Source organism: Oncorhynchus masou, chromosome 12 (assembly GCF_036934945.1).
Source record: "Oncorhynchus masou masou isolate Uvic2021 chromosome 12, UVic_Omas_1.1, whole genome shotgun sequence".
NCBI lineage: Eukaryota > Metazoa > Chordata > Actinopteri > Salmoniformes > Salmonidae > Oncorhynchus > Oncorhynchus masou.
The window spans coordinates 84,483,619-84,501,091 of NC_088223.1; the positions used below are offsets into that span (position 1 = coordinate 84,483,619).

The 17,473-nt window shown below is 43.3% G+C and overlaps 1 protein-coding gene across 1 annotated transcript in view; it reads left to right on the forward strand.

Moving 5' to 3' along the window:
* Positions 1-17,473, forward strand: part of stk10 (serine/threonine kinase 10) — a 54,094-nt gene that overhangs the window by 32,767 nt on the left and 3,854 nt on the right. The window contains exons 8-16 of the mRNA XM_064982271.1: positions 5,643-5,783; positions 9,878-10,483; positions 12,948-13,078; positions 14,145-14,268; positions 14,831-15,010; positions 15,265-15,357; positions 15,444-15,573; positions 15,874-15,998; positions 16,312-16,500. Coding sequence (XP_064838343.1) covers positions 5,643-5,783; positions 9,878-10,483; positions 12,948-13,078; positions 14,145-14,268; positions 14,831-15,010; positions 15,265-15,357; positions 15,444-15,573; positions 15,874-15,998; positions 16,312-16,500 — 1,719 coding nt within the window. The remainder of the gene's footprint in view (positions 1-5,642; positions 5,784-9,877; positions 10,484-12,947; positions 13,079-14,144; positions 14,269-14,830; positions 15,011-15,264; positions 15,358-15,443; positions 15,574-15,873; positions 15,999-16,311; positions 16,501-17,473) is intronic.

The window sequence follows — 17,473 nt, forward strand, 5'->3', positions numbered from 1 at the left end:
AGAAGTAGAGGGACTTTTGTCAGAGGTTGTGAGCGCTGAGGGAACTTTATGCACTTGGCTAGATGATTCTGCATCTTTGTTGCATTCTTCACATAATTCGGTACAGTATTTCCAATTTACACCGCTTTTCCTTCTACATTAGCTGCAGTGAAATGTCTCCACACATCAGATAGTGCCCGTGTCATTATCCTGTAAAGATTAGAAAAAAATGAGTAAAAAACAAACAAATATAATTCAATGTACAGATAAATAGTTAAGCGGTTAGATTAAACAGCTCCTTGGTAAAATAAATGTCTTAAAATGAAACATGTATGGAAAAGGGAATTAACACGAGCAGAAATTGTTAACAAGTTAGAAATTATTTAAACACTGTAGGCTACTTTTTACTAGTTAACAAAAAAAATCATGTATGTCGTATAAAATATATTCGCCCCAGCCAGTATTGTAATCAAAACCAGAAAGCATGTAGTCCTTGGCTCGGACAGTGTAGTAGTGCGGGCTCAATAGCATCTCATTAGTGTGCAAGATCTTGAGAATCAGCTGTACATGTGATGGAATAGTGCACTGTGCATGCAGAGGGTTGCAATTCCATGGAATTGGGGATAGATTAACCAAAATATGCCACAAGACCTATAATTGCCTTCTGTATCCCACAAAAAAAGGTTCACTGTTATAAGTAAAACAAATTGATGAAATTAAACAAAATTCCTAGGCTTACCTTCCCGTGGAAAATTTTCAGAAAATATGTGGAAATTTCCCATGAAGTTTCCAACCCTAGTCAGAACTGCACATTTGTAATGATTTCACATTTAGCTCCATCAGTTATATGGAAATCAGTAAACCTAAATTTATCATGCATTTTCAGATATGTGAGGGTAGCTAGCTAGCGAATGCTCATTTAGCTTGCTTCATCAGGGATTAGGCTTTTGGAAAGGGCCCGACATCTTCTGTTAAAGTTGTCAGTCAGACTTCTGTCATCACTATTATAGATGGCAAGCAAATCAAACAAAATTTGGATATAGTCATCTAGTTTATCCCTTGTTAACATCTACGGGATCGTTGTCCCCTTCACCAGACGGGTGAGCTAACCTGAGCTAATGTGATTAGCATGACGTTATAAGTAACAAGATAATTTCCCAGGACATAGACATATCTGATATGGGCAGAAAGATTAACAAGAATTTAAGCTAACTGCACTGTCCAATTTACAGTAGCTATTACAGTGAAATAATGCCATGCTGCTGTTTGAGGCGAGTGCGCAGTTGTGTACTTAAATGTATCAAAACAACAATTGGGCACATTTGGGCAGACTTTATACAACAGTTTGAACTGTAATGCAATTGTTCATTGGATCAGTCTACTAGCTAGCGAGTTAATTTTTTGAATTGAATCTTTATTTAACTATGCAAATTAGTTAAGAACATATTCTTATTTACAATGACGGCCTACCCCGGCCAAACACTAACCCGGACTACGGTGGGCCAATTGTGCGCCACCCTATGGCACTCCCAATCACGTCCGGTTGTGATACAGCCTTGAGTTGAACCAGGGTCTGTTGAGATGCAGTGCCTTAGACCGTTGTACCACTTGGGCGCCCCAAATTTGATTGACATGGTCAATCAATCAATGTAGCTTATCATGTCTGTCTGCAGCAATCATGGTTAAATACTATTTAACAATGTTGAAAAGGGGATGATGTAGGCTAACTTCACTGGTTAGGCCTACGTTGGTTGGAGAAAACAGTACATTAGGTCTACTTACCATTATGTTTAGCCAACTGTACAAAGTTCCTACCGGTAGCTTGTAAAGTAAACATTATCAGCTATACATGTAGGGTCTTAAGTTGATCACCCTTTTATTGCTGAGGGTTTTCCTGCACTTAAGGAAATGCAAACTTGTGTATTCAAGTTTTAAAAAGGCTTCTAAAGTTTGCCATTTCCACTTTAAAATGTCAACCTCTACAAAAAAAATCCATGAATTATAATCCACATAACAATTCACATTTCTTGTTGCTGAATGATTATTTTCCTGCTGTAGCAAACTGGCTCGAACAGTAACGTTACATGGGCAAATGGGCCCTTCTGCTGCTTAATTCCCCCATGAAGGATGGGGAAATGAACATGAACCACTCATACTTACTAGTCAGGTATAGTTCCCTTATTTTATATCACTCAAATATCCAATTAATGTTGGCTGTCACGCAACTGAAATGACATGATCATTGATGTTTACTGATCATTAAAATCATGCATTTTACTTGCTGTAGGCATATAACGCTGATAGAGTTGTTTTGCATGGAATAATCGAAAATGTGAAGTTCTGACTTTGCTCTTCAAGAGGTGATGATATTAGAACTAAATAATTAAAATGTATTTAACAATCCCTTGAAAACAGCACACAGTTGTCAGTGGCAAATCGAACGCTCTGGACCAAAAAGATTTGGCATGGGCCCTCAGATCCTCAAAATATTATACAGCTGCACCAGTGAGATTATATTGAGTGGCTGCCTCACAGCTTGTTATGGCAACAGCTTGGCATCCAACAGTAAGAAGCCACAGAAGGTTGTGCGTACGGCCCAGTACATCACTTGGGCAGAGGTCCTTGCCATCCAGGACCTCCTATACCAGGCAGTGTCAGAGGAAGGCCCTAATTTCTCAGACCCCAGCCACCCAAGTCATAAACTGTTCTCTCTGCTACTGCACAGCAAGCAGTACCAGAGAGCCAAGTCTGGGACCAAAAGGCCCCTGAACAGCTTCTACTCCCAAGCCATAAGACAGCTGAACAGTTAAATAAATGTCTACCCTGACTATTTACATTGACCCCCTTTTTATTTGCACTGACTCTCTTGTACTGGCTCTATGCACACTTACTGGACTCGACCCACACACTCACACATACTACACTGACTCTCTTGTACTGGCTCTATGCACACTTACTGGACTCGACCCACACATACTACACTGACTCTCTTGTACTGGCTCTATGCACACTTACTGGACTCGACCCACACATACTACACTGACTCTCTTGTACTGGCTCTATGCACACTTACTGGACTCGACCCACACATACTACACTGACATACTATGCACACTTACTGACTCTCATACTACACTCTTGGCTCTATGCACACTTACTGGACTCGACCCACACACTCACACATACTACACTGACTCTCTTGTACTGGCTCTATGCACACTTACTGGACTCACACTCACACATACTACACTGACTCTCTTGTACTGGCTCTATGCACACTTACTGGACTCGACCCACACATACTACACTGACTCTCTTGTACTGGCTCTATGCACACTTACTGGACTCGACCCACACACTCACACATACTACACTGACTCTCTTGTACTGGCTCTATGCACACTTACTGGACTCGACCCACACACTCACACATACTACACTGACTCTCTTGTACTGGCTCTATGCACACTTACTGGACTCGACCCACACATACTACACTGACTCTCTTGTACTGGCTCTATGCACACTTACTGGACTCGACCCACACATACTACACTGACTCTCTTGTACTGGCTCTATGCACACTTACTGGACTCGACCCACACACTCACACATACTACACTGACTCTCTTGTACTGGCTCTATGCACACTTACTGGACTCGACCCACACACTCACACATACTACACTGACTCTCTTGTACTGGCTCTATGCACACTTACTGGACTCGACCCACACATACTACACTGACTCTCTTGTACTGGCTCTATGCACACTTACTGGACTCGACCCACACACTCACACATACTACACTGACTCTCTTGTACTGGCTCTATGCACACTTACTGGACTCGACTCACATATACACACTGACACTCTACACACATCGACACACACACTCACACATACTATACTGACTCTCTTGTACTGGCTCTATGCACACTTACTGGACTCGACACACACACTCACACATACTACACTGACACTCCAACACACGAACACACACACTACATACGCTCACACACACAACACACTCACACGTGCTTATTGACACCACACACACCGAGTCACTTTTACCTCAACTACCTTGTCCCCTGCACATTGACTTGGAACTGGTACTCCTTTTATAGTCTCTTTATTGTTTTATTCTTACTATTTATTTGTTTATTATTTAGATTTCTTACTTTTGAACTGCATTGTTGGGAAAGGTTCTCGTAAGTATTGTATTCGGCACATATGACATAACGATTTGATGTCCATGGTCGCCTCATCCCATATGAGGAATGTTGTATACATGTTGTCTACACAACCACATGATGAAGTATCTTAACTCCCCACGGCCGTGATGGTGGATCTGGTGGGGACTGGTGGGGACTATCTTGGCCTAACCACAGATCTAGGATCAGATTACCCATGCCCAAATTCTAACTGGACCAGCAGTTGGGAGTAACTTCAGCCATTCTGTGCCTCTACCTCTGGGCCATTTGGTTGACAGTGAAGCATTTGACACACCGTGCGTGGCCCATCAGCAGGCCAGGCCTGGGTGAGGGAGGCTACAGCGGTGAGGCACTCCCCTTTAGCCGTTTGCTTTCTTCACCCATTGTACGTTGGCTTAGTGTAGCGCTAGTGGTCTGGGCTCAGATGTCATAGTAAACATGTTGAAGCCGGAGGGGCGCAGAGTCTACCATAGTAGGAGTGTTGATATAGGATCAGCTTTGCCTTTTAGATCATAATGAATAAGATTACATGGACCGGGGAGGGCTGATCCTAGATCAGCACTCCTACTCCGAGCTGCTGCGTCTCGGAGAGGGGCTGCAGTGTAAAATGACTCACTGTTCTGCTCAGCAGAAACCAAGCTTGTGGTTTTTATAATAGTTATAGAGAGGTAGCTTGTACCGTGTACCCAGGAAGTGATGTGTTTTAGAATGTCTTATAATTTCTCTTGGATTTCCAGTGAGCGAAGTCCATAAGTCTTAGTGACGTGTTTTAAAATGCTTCTCACTGTTTTATTTGATACCCTAGACACTGCTGTGTGGTGTTCAAGTACAGCACTTTGCCTGACGTTCTCCTGTCACCTGTTTGATAGCTGGCACTCTGTTCTCCCCTGACTCATTGCTGACTTGATTCATTTTCTGTCATTGGAGAAGTTAAAAGCTATTGCTAATGCTACCACACAGATTCAGGCAGCCCAGAGTGTCCCTTTGCGCCTCAGCCAGTCTCCTCACACATGCCTACCTGCACCAGCTGGGCCAATTAAATTACCTGTGGTGCAAATCACCTGAATAATGGATTACTTTCTCTTATCTTCTCTGGGCTACCTGAACCTTTTCACAGCCTTGTTTGTGGCTGTCAAATGATCCCCTCTTAAGGCAGCTCATATTCATTCACTCTAAATTCTTCTTCTCTTTTTAGCTCTGTCTAATCTAGGAACTTGGTATCATAAGCATATGTGTATTTGGGGTAATAAACTCTTCATTGTTTCATCAGGGTGAGCTCATACCCTGGTCTCTGGTATTCTTGCCATGGGTCGATGCAGGTGGCACATTAAGTTTCTCCCTTCAGTGAAAGTTCCTCTTTGCTTACTATGCCCCCCGGTCACTGTTCTATGTTCTTGAGTTGTAACATGGTTGTCCTGACTCCCTCTTACCTCTGCCCCCCCCCCAGCACCCCTTTGTCTGTTCGGTGAAGACTAACAGACCCCTGCAAGAGCTGGTTGCCGAGGCGAAGGCTGAAGTCATGGAGGAAATTGAGGACAATAGAGAGGAAGGAGAGGAGGATGACACCGCTGAACTCACAGTCCCAGTGGTAAGACTTTTACTGCCAACACTCTACTGTGTCTTCATCATCTCCCTCTTTATCGTTTGTGTGAGAGAGAGAGAGATATTAACAATCTCAAATAACAATTTTATTGGTCACATACACAAATTGTTGCAAAATGCTTGTTTCATACTAGCCTTATACAATAGATCTCAGTGGTTTGGCTTATTCAACCAAGAATGAATCTCATTACCAATCATAATGGGAGGAAAATCAAAGGAGGGTGTGTGTGTAGCAATGTCATCTTAATGTCTACGTACAATAATGGCTGTATCGAATTACAGTACATCAACTTTTGACAGTTTCTATGTATGCTGACTTCAGAATGTTTCTGCTAGCACGCCCTAAACCCCACAATCCGCAGCTTCCTGTGTGTGTGTGTGTGTGTGGTCTACCCTCTAACTGGGGAGTGTATTGACTGAGCAGGGGAGGTCAGGACAGCGCTCACTGAAGTGTGGGGGTGTGTCTGTGGTGTTAGGAGTGCAAACACTGAGATGGACACACACACACACACACTGAGATGGGGCCGAGGGGACACACACACACACTGAGATGATAGAAAACAAACGCACACAAACTCGAGCACATTCTGCACATACTGATAGTCGCACACTCCCGGGGTGACATCGACCCCCCCTGCTGCCATTATGTCCATGATGAGGACTCTTTGTATGGTCATTCTACTATTCAAACACTAAAATGTAATTTCTTGCACAAAGATTGCGCCTCATCCAGGATGTAAAAACAACCTCAATGGAGAATCTGCATAGAAAATGTTTTGTTTTTTTCAGGATAAGGGTTAATTTGTTTCAGGGAAACAGCCCCTAAAACATCTACTATTCAAATCCTATCAGATCTATTAATCAAACACTTCTAGTTAAGTTTTTCTGTGTACTTGCCATGTGATCGAGTCATAGGTTTGTGGTTTATGCATGTATAGGGGGAAAGTGAATTAGAAAGTGAGAGAAAATCTGAGGACACTAACTCACTGGAGCCAAACAAAGGAACAGAAACCGGAATTCATGCTTTCACAAACACACCCACTTACTCAACACTAAAAATACATGCTATTTGTCCTGCACACCGGCACAGATATCGCCTTAGCTTCTCCTCTTGACAACTTCCTTATTCAAAGTTTGACATGACCCCTGTTCCACAGATTTTATCTTTAAGTTAACATATACCTTATTTTTCTAATAAAACTGTACTGAAACGAAGTTAACGACATTAGACTGGTTGGATTATTTCTAGGCGATAATGAGTCATTCATATATATTATGTGATTATGGACCTGAGGTCATTTTGGGTGGACCCTAGCAGTTGTCTTCATTATTGTTTTTGCTAAGCTTAGCTCATCAGTATATCAGCAGTTGTCTTCATTATTGTTTTTGCTAAGCTTAGCTCATCAGTATATCAGCAGTTGTCTTCATTATTGTTTTTGCTAAGCTTAGCTCATCAGTATATCAGCAGTTGTCTTCATTATTGTTTTTGCTAAGCTTAGCTCATCAGTATATCAGCAGTTGTCTTCATTATTGTTTTTTGCTCATTTATCTTGCTTAGCCATCAGTATATAGTTGTCTTATTATTGTTTTTGCTTAGCTCATCTAAGTTGTCTTGCTCAGCAGTTGCATCAGTATATCGTCTTCATTATTGTCTGAATATCAGCAGTTGAGCTCATCAGTATATCAGCAGTTGTCTTCATTATTGTTTTTGCTAAGCTTAGCTCATCAGTAAACTGCTTGTTTCACCTCACAAACACAAACCTTTCACCTCACAAACACAAACCCCCCGCCCCAGAGGGAGACTCGAGGCCTGAGAGCATCTTTCAGGAAACCTTACACCTCCTTTGCGCAGGAACCTACAGCATGTGCATTGGCGGAGTGTAGAGGTTGTGAACAGCCCTCTCAGGGCCTGGGGCCTCATTTATCAAAGGTGCGTGCGAACGTGCGTGCAAAAAAGACGAAACCTCGCGTGCGCTAGTTTTCCTGCAAAGGTTGGTATTTATACGTTTTGGATTTGATGGGAAAGTGTGTGTATTGCCACACAAATCCCAGACCATGCGTATGCGCAACTTCTAGTGGTTGATCAACTGTATTGCATGCAAATGTTGTTGTTGGGAGAAATGGAGGTGTTTGACGCACATGAATCATAATGGTAATAACATTAAAACGTCTCGGCCTAATGATAAAATATATGCATATGTTGGTAAACAGATCCCATACCCAGTTCGCATAGCAGAACGTCGCTTAATATATTTATTTTAATTTGATTATATATAGGCCTAAATCATAATCATATAGCAGGACGTGTCCCTCGTTTTCTGACATGACTGGTATATTCCCGCTACACAACCAATATTAGAATATCCATCGCTGTTTCAATAACTAACCATACTACCATTTATCCATCGCTGTTTCAATAACTAACCATGTTACCATTTATCCATCGCTGTTTCAATAACTAACCATACTACCATTTATCCATCGCTGTTTCAATAACTAACCATGTTACCATTTATCCATCGCTGTTTCAATAACTAACCATACTACCATTTATCCATCGCTGTTTCAATAACTAACCATGTTACCATTTATCCATCGCTGTTTCAATAACTAACCATGCTACCATTTATCCATCGCTGTTTCAATAACTAACCATGTTACCATTTATCCATCGCTGTTTCAATAACTAACCATACTACCATTTATCCATCGCTGTTTCAATAACTAACCATGCTACCATTTATCCATCGCTGTTTCAATAACTAACCATGCTACCATTTATCCATCGCTCATTCAATAACTAACCATGTTACCATTTATCCATCGCTGTTTCAATAACTAACCATGCTACCATTTATCCATCGCTGTTTCAATAACTAACCATGCTACCATTTATCCATCGCTGTTTCAATAAATAACCACGCTACCATTTACCCATCGCTGTTTCAATAACTAACCATGCTAGGAGCAATTATCCATCGCTGTTTCAATTCTACCATTTAATCGCTGTTTCAATAACTAACCATGCTACCATTTATAAACATGCTACCATTTATCCATCGCTCATTCAATAACTAACCATGCTACCATTTATCCATCGCTCATTCAATAACTAAACATGCTACCATTTACCCATCGCTCATTCAATAACTAACCATGCTAGGAGCAATTATCCATCGCTCATTCAATAACTAACCATGCTACCATTTACCCATCGCTCATTCAATATCTAACCATCGAAAGTAAATTTTAATTTTACCTTTATTTAACCAGGCAAGTCAGTTAAGAACAAATTCTTATTTTCAATGACAGCCTGGGAACAGTGGGTTAACTTCCTGTTCAGGGGCAGAACGACAGATTTGTACCTTGTCAGCTCGGGGGTTTGAACTCGCAACCTTCCGGTTACTAGTCCAACGCTCTAACCACTAGGCTACCCTGCCGCCCCAGACTAGTAACCTATGACAGTATGGGTAGGCTACAGTATTGTTTTGGGATATGAGCGTGGCATAATGGCCTACTTAATCTTAGAGCCTATACCAAGGCAGGAGATAGTTTGATAAATCGCAATCATTTGTTGCACACACAAATCCTAGAATCTCCACGTATGCCAGAATTTAGTAAGAAATGTACGCACGGTTGATAAATGACCCCACCACCACCCCACCCCAGAGCTACCAGCTAGTTCATTCTGATATTAATATCTGTAGATTTCTCCAGTTGTGTTTAGAGGAGCCAATTGAAAGGCTGGCCGCAGTCGTAAATATGGCAGATGACGTTGTTTGCTTAACGCTCCAAGACAGCTCATACCTATCTCAGGTTCTCTGAGCAGGGGGACTTGGTGTAGGTCAGAGTTTCAGCAGGAATAACTTCATTCCACGAGACAGTACCACTAAAGGTCAACACCAGCTTTATGCTGCAATATGAAGCCAAGAGACTAAGACTATTAGGCATTAAGGCTACATCCATTTAATTTGTCTCATATTAGAGTGATTACTTTCAACATTGGCACTGAAGGTGCTTCTGGCTGCTGACAGCCTCAAATAACAATGGATTTCTTCTCCTTTCCTCTCTTCCCTCCAGTCTCCAGACAAGGACCTGTCTCAGACTAGTCTAGAAGGGGACCAACCCACAGACACACCCTCCAAAACCCCTGTGGCGGACGAGGCCAAACTCCCCCTAAGACCGCCCCACAAGGTCGATGACCAGCTGATGGACCGACAACTCCCCGACGATGGCATCAGCATCGTGGACTCGGACAAGCCCGAGAGCGAGACCTCTGGTAAGACCGCCTCTGACTCGGGCATCGAGGATGGGAAGAGCACCCCCACTTTGGACGAGGGCAAGCCCGTGGACACCCCCGAGACCGAGAACCCACCCCTGCTGGCACAGCCTAAGGTGGTAGAGGTACCAGAGCTCCCCCAAAGCCAGGAGGAGGGCAGCAGCAGCACCCTTACCCCAGACCCCACACCTCTGATCGGGATGAATGTCAACCTGAGGAGTGGGCCTCCGGAGAGGGCCTCTATAGGGGCTAACATGGACAACCTGATGCCCCACCACAATGGCAGAATCTCCAAGAGGTACTCTGACGCGGGAAGCATGTCTGCCTCTGAGAGCATGGACATCAGCCTCAACCTGTCAGGAGACATGTCAGTCAACAAGGACGACGGGACCCTCTCCTCCAGGGTGGTGAGTAAATCCCATGTTTAATGTCGCATTCCACTGAAGATTTACCCCAGTCTTTTACCAAAAAATCTACGACTTAACTCCTCTATGATTATTTCCACGGCCAGGCTCCAGTAGCTTACTGAGCTATGGCCTTGGTGTACCTGCTCTGACTTGGGGTGAGACCGCTGTGACTTCCCTGGGCTGCATTTTACATAACAATGGCTACCTGTGGACACGGTTAACACCTACTCACAAAGCAACTGTTTTGAGAATGCAGAGGTTGTTGAGCTCTCATTAACTCATTAATCACTGGAAACACTAGTGAGTGAGCTTCAGTTTTGTTATGTTACTTTATTCAAGGTCTGGAGATAATTAGCCTTAGTGAAGCTATAGTTATACTCTTACATATTTGGCATTTTATATCAAGATGTAACTGGTTAAACCCGAACTTCTAAAGAGAAAAAATGACCATTAAAAGATGGTATGATGGAGTAGAGCAGGGATGGGCAACTGGCTGTCTCCTTTTGAGGGCCCTCGGATCAATTTTAGGAACTCAGTCTAGGTCTCAACTTACTGTTGCGAGTCAGATTACTAGAATTCAGAAATGTGGTTGTGCATCAACAGTTTTTCCTCTTATGTCAGTCCCTGATAGTCACATGCCAGTATTTTTTGATTGCTAAGTTAGTTTAAAGGCCAGCTATCTAAACTTGTTCTCATGGTCGAATTATCGGCCAGGGGGCCCATTTGATTTTGTAAGTCAGTGTGACTCAGATATCATATTAAAAACTGCAAACAGTTCTCTCCACTGTATAGCAAAATGTGTAGAATTGCAGGAAATTAGTTGTGCTAATTTTTCTCTCTGCCCCATGTCCTTTTAAAAAGTCACCAGACTTTCTATGCTTCCCATTAAGTTTCTTTTTAGCATCTTTTACTTTCGGCTTTGTCACCAGCTTCAAACTGCTGAAAATAATATTTTTGGTTATGTAAAATATATTTCACAGTGGTTAACATGGGTCAATTAAGCAAACTAGTAGAATTTCAGTGACCAGAAAATGGAGTAGCAATTTCTGCGTAGGGCTGCTTTAAAGCGGAAATCAACATTTGAAACAATAACGAAGCGTCCTGCCTGCACTTTCTGGGTAAAAAGCTGAGGGATGGGGCTCATTGACAGAGCTATGGATGCAAGGACTGATCATCCATGATATCAACATTATAGTTTTAACCATGTTTTGAGGCTACAGTGTTTGTTTAAATGTGCTTTCTTTAAACAAGCTTTTTTTGGTTCTGATTGGGTATGACCGCTGAACTAAGCTCATGAGGCATTTCTAAGTTATATTCTTCAAGAATCAATGGGTACATATCATTCATTGATAAGTCCACAAATGGATCAAGCAACTGCAGATTGCCCCTTTAAACTATCCATAACCTGAATTCATCCATTTTGGATCTTGTCAAGCAGTGGAACTCCACTGACAACAAGCTGATATTTTTAATGGGATTAATGGGATTTTTGTGTGTAAGTGTGAGGTGGTGTTCAGGAGAGATGGGCAGGTCAGGAGGACCAGGGGTTTATGAATGGAGATCTCAGGGAGGGAGGCTATAGCCAAAATGAGAGGCTCCAGCCGAGCTGCTGCTGCTCTACAGACCCCTGGGCCCCCTGAGAACACTGGATGTGTGCTCACTTGTTCATGTACATACGCACAGTGTGTCTCTGTCAAAGGTTTAGAATGGCTACAGCAGGACATGTTTACTTCTCTGGTGAGAGGTGTAGAGAGAACAGAGTTTGTTCAACTGGACCTATACACTTTTATTTTTCATCAATAGGATGAAAATAATTTCCACTAATTATTTTGAAATGTAGCCGTGTCACCCAGGGTCATGCTACTTTTCCTGGGGAGAGACAGAAGTAGGTCTGACCCAGTAAGAATCAGTGTGGAGCCTGACTATCTTTGTACTGTATTTGGGGGTTGACAGAGCTCTGTTGTCAGAGAGAATCTCACTTCCTGCTTGGCTCTCCCTCCCTGTGCAGCAGAGCAGTGTGATTATAGAGGAACCTGCCCAGCAGTCTTACACAAGTACTGCTCTTTCCTGTCAACTGGCAGGCAGGCTATACAGTGTTCTCCATTCACCACCTTCTCCTTTTAAAGACACTAGTGTGTTGTTCTCATGTTTCAAGGAAAGGAAACAAAACATGAAGCGGAATATATTTCCTGATTTTAAAAATGGTCTTAACAGTGTAAACAACACTGCTGCAGTCAGTCACCCAATTATGACACTAAACACACAGTCTTACTCTATATAGTAGCCTCTTAATCACTCTCTACTTCTCTCTCTCTTTCCCTCTCATTTTCAAGGGGCTTTATTGCAAGTGAAATAAACTATAAAAAGTGAACAGTAAATATTACACTTGCACACATTCCAAAATAATAGAGGCAAAAAGTTGTAACTGCGCAAAAAGTTAAAGTACTCTCTCCTCCCTTTCTAGGACTCTCGCTTCTCCAATAAGACACTGAAGCGCACCAGGAAATTTGTCATCGACGGCGTGCAGGTCAGTGTGACCACATCCAAGATCATCAGCGACGATGAGAAGAAAGATGAAGAGATGAGGTTTCTCAGGCAAGTCTCACTGCTTCCTGGTAAACCCTTCTTGTTTTCTCCCTGAATCAAGGTCAGGAAAAAGGGCCGGGTATACTTCGTCTCTCTGTATAAAACAGGATCTCTGGTACACTGAGTTGTTGAGAGCCTGGGCTGTGTTCGTATGTCCCTAATGTAAACAGACTATTTTGGGCATCCTGGTCTGCTCTTTTCCCTTTTGAGATCAGTGCACAAATACACAAGAGGAGCTTTGTGACAGCAACCAGTGGCTAGACTTCATCTGAAAAGAATTCAGCTGAAAAATTGCAAATGTCAATATATGAGACAATGGCCACAGATCAGTGTGAGCAACATGGCATGGAACATTCTATATTCCTTAGTGATAAGGAAGGATTGTGATAAATCCCTAACAGTGATAAGATATTTACTAGTAAACACAATGGTATACCAGTCACTTGTTTTATATGGGACAAATATTTCACTATTTCACATGACTATTATGACTCCCTAAATCCCCCCCCCCAATCGACAACATAGATAATCTGGAAATTGAGGGGTTTACAATCAAGTTCAAAGTGTTCTGAACAGTCATTCTCCCTGATTTGAAGACCTTGAGCCAGTAGCCATGTGTTCTCACTGCTGTCTAGTGGTGATAATGTGACACCACACCCTGTGTTGGTTCATCAGTTCACTATATGGTTCAGACACTGTCACTCACACACTTGCTATCTGGTAGTCAGATTTCTCTCCTTTCTAAGCTCTCTGTTGTCATCGTCATGGAGGGAGCAAGACTATTCCCTGAACACTCCTCTTATCTCATGGAGAGAATATATTCTGTCTTCTAACATGAAAAACCTTTGTGTCATGGTGCTTATAACTGATTCAGTCTACAATGTTGTGACTGACTGTTTATTAGATCTTTGATGCATTATTTGCCTCCAAGTCTTTTTAGGCAATGTCATATCTCCCAGTGTTTTCACTGTCAAAGTATGTGAAGGTCAAGACTTACTGTCATAAGAATATTTGAACTTTGTGTGTCATGTATGCGCGTGTGTGTGTGTGTGTGTGTGTGTGTGTGCCCGCGCAGGCGTCAGGAGCTGCGGGACCTGCGTCTGCTGCAGAAGGAGGAGCACCGTGCTCAGGCCTTACTCAACACCAAGCTGGACGCTCAAAGAGAGCAAATGCAGAGACGCTTCGACCAGGAGATGAACGTAGGTCTACACACACACACACACACACACACCCCTCATTTAGTGTTTTCACTGATAGAGGCTTCTGACACACGTGTGTGTCACTCATGGATGAAATCCCAGAATTCCTTCTTCCTCCATCTATACCAACACCATGATATTAGCTGAGTTCACACCAACACCTACGCACTAGTGTCACATCAACCTGTCCCGTCAACGCCCCCCCGCCGTGTCGCGTCAACCTCCCATTGGATAGCTGTCTAATGGAATCCTTTTTCTACATCCCCCTCGCCAAGAGAAATAAAAGACGAACAAGACCTTTGTCATGTCTGTCAATTGACAGACAATAATTTTATTATTTTTAAATGTGGGATATTATCGCTGATACCCTTTTGACATTTTACAAATTTTATAAAAGTAAAATGTACATTCTACTTTTTCCACAGTAACCTCTCCTACCCTCTCCAGCTCTAACTCCTTCCAGCCCATCTGGATGACCAGGATCATGGCTACTTATGATAGAAATATGTTGATAGTTTATTTGATGGTGAAGGTGTTCAATTTTTTTCTCTGCTCCTCCCAGGTGAAGAAGAAGTACTACGACACGGAGCTGGAGACTCTGGAGAAGCACCAGAAGCAGACCATTGAGAAGATGGAGACGGACCACACTGTGAGGCTCAGGGACGAGACCAAACACATCCGTGCAGAACAGGAACGAGACTACACCAAGTTCCAGGAGCAGATGAAGCACAAGAAGAAGGAGGTGAGAGGATGGAGCGAGAGAAAGTGTGTGTACATGTTTTACTATACCTAAACCAACACAAATTCAGAGAAGTGAGGATCTCACTTGTAAAAAGGCTTTTTCTGGCTTAGGGGTTGGAATCAATTGTTGCTCCAGTAAAAGTCGTCACATGTATGTATAGTAAGGTGTGTGTGTGTGTGTGTGTGATTAGTTTAAAAATTAGGGAGGTATTGTTATTAATATTAAGTCCATGTATTTTACAATAACTTTTCCAGGTGAAGAATGAGGTTGAGAAGCTCCCCAGAAAGACCCGGAAAGATGCCATGAAGCAGAGAATGAACAGCTTTACACAAATGAAGCAAACAGAGGTAAATACAAGCTGCTTTCTTTCACCCGAACACTGACCTCTAAATCCGGTTAAAATGCTAATGTGTCATCACTTCCTGTGCTTCAGGAGCAGAACTTCTTGTCGGACCAGAAGGACCATCTGGACACAACGCTGAAGAGCATAATCTCAGAGAACAAGAGGGATATCTCCGAGACGGAGAGGCAGTGTCTCGACAAGAAACAACACCTCGTCAGAGGTACAGCGTCACACACTTGATGTCTGGGTGCCATCAACACTTAGCACAATGACATTCGCTGATCCAGTGAGTTGTCTAGTCAGAGCCCCGTCACAGGGAATACTACTCCCTGAGCTCAGTTAAAGTACTGTACACCCTTGATCTGTTCAAGCCCTCTCCTCCTCAATAACGTAACAGATGCATACTCATTCAGAGTGATTACACTCTCCCCTCCAATTGGTCAATGTAATATCACTCTTTCTCTTATTTCAGCTGCTTTCAGAAGTCGATCATTCACTCTCTCTACTTTTCCGTCCTCAGAAAGGGAAGCTACTATCTGGGACCTAGAGGAGAAGAACCTTCATGAGAAGCACCAGTTGCTGAAACAGCAGCTCAAAGACCAGTATTTCCTCCAACGCCACCAGCTGCTCAAGAAGCATGAGAAGGTACGGTACAGTAACCCTGACCTTTGCAATATGTGTGTGTGTGCATCCTCATCCATACCTATGCTTTTGATGAGCTCCCGAGTGGCGCAGTAGTCTAAGGCACTCAGTGCTTGAGGCATCACTACGGACCCGGTTCGAGTCCAGGCTGTATCACAACCGGCTGTGATTGGGAGTCCCATAGGGTGGCGCACAATTGGCTCAGCATCGTTAGGGTTTGGCTGGGGTAGGCCGTCATTGTAAAATAATAATTTGTTCTTAACTGACTTGCCTAGTTAAATAAAGGTTAAAAATAGTCTATTTTTTGTCTCCTCAGGAACAAGAGCAGATGCAGTGCTATAACCAGCGGATGATTGAGGTGCTGAAGGCCCGGCAGCAGCAGGAGAAGGGTCGCATGCCCAAGATCCAGCGCAGTGAGGGCAAGACCCGCATGGTCATGTTCAAGAAGAGCCTCCGCATCAACTCCACGGGCAGCGCCTCGGAGGACCGCGAGAAGATCAAACAGGTACAAGAAAACTACAGAATGTCTGGGTAGAGAGAGGCGGAGAAACGAGGGAAGGGGAGGGTGAAGACTGCCGTTGTAAATGTAGAAACAAAATGTAACTGTTGAAGTGTAGCCATGGGATGAAGATATGTAAAGGGAGTAAGGTGAGGCTCCAGGGGGCAGATGAACCAACCAGACAGCTCGATGAATACCAGCAGGAACACACGATGCAGTACAGTTTGTCTGGCTGGCTGGCTGGCTGGCTGTGATGTCTATTCAAATGGATACTTATATCAGAAAAGGTGTGCAAGTGATGGCTAGAGAAGAATGATCGAGCACACAGACATGCAATCACCATAGACAAACATTGGCAGTAGAATGGCCTGTACTGAAGAGCTCAGTGACTTTCAACGTGGCACTGTCATAGCATGCCACTTTTCCAGCAAGTCAGTCTGTAAAATTTCTGCCCTGCTAGAGCTGCCCTGGTCAACTGTAAGTGGTGTTATTGTGAAGTGGTAGGTCACACAAGCTCACAGAACGGGACCGCCGAGTGCTGAAGTGTGTAGTGGTGTAAAGCTTGCTGCCATTGGACTCTTGTGCAGTGGATGAATTACTCTTCACCATCTGGCAGTCCAACTGATTCATCTGGGTTTGGCGGATACCAGGAGTTTGGTGGAGGAATAATGTTCTGGGGCTGTTCAAGGTTTGGGCTTAAATCTTAATGCACAGCATACAATGACATTCTAGACAATTCTGTGCTTCCAACATTCTAGCAACAGTTTGGGGAAGGCCCTTTTCTTCAGCATGACAATGCCCCTGTGCACAAAGCGAGGTCCATACAGAAATGGTTTATCGAGATCGGTGTGGAAGAACTTGATTGGTCTGCACAGAGCCCTGACCTCAACCCCATCGAACACCTTTAGATGAATTGGAACGCCGACTGCGAGTGCCGACTAATCGCCCAACATCAGTGCCCGACCTCACTAATGCTCTT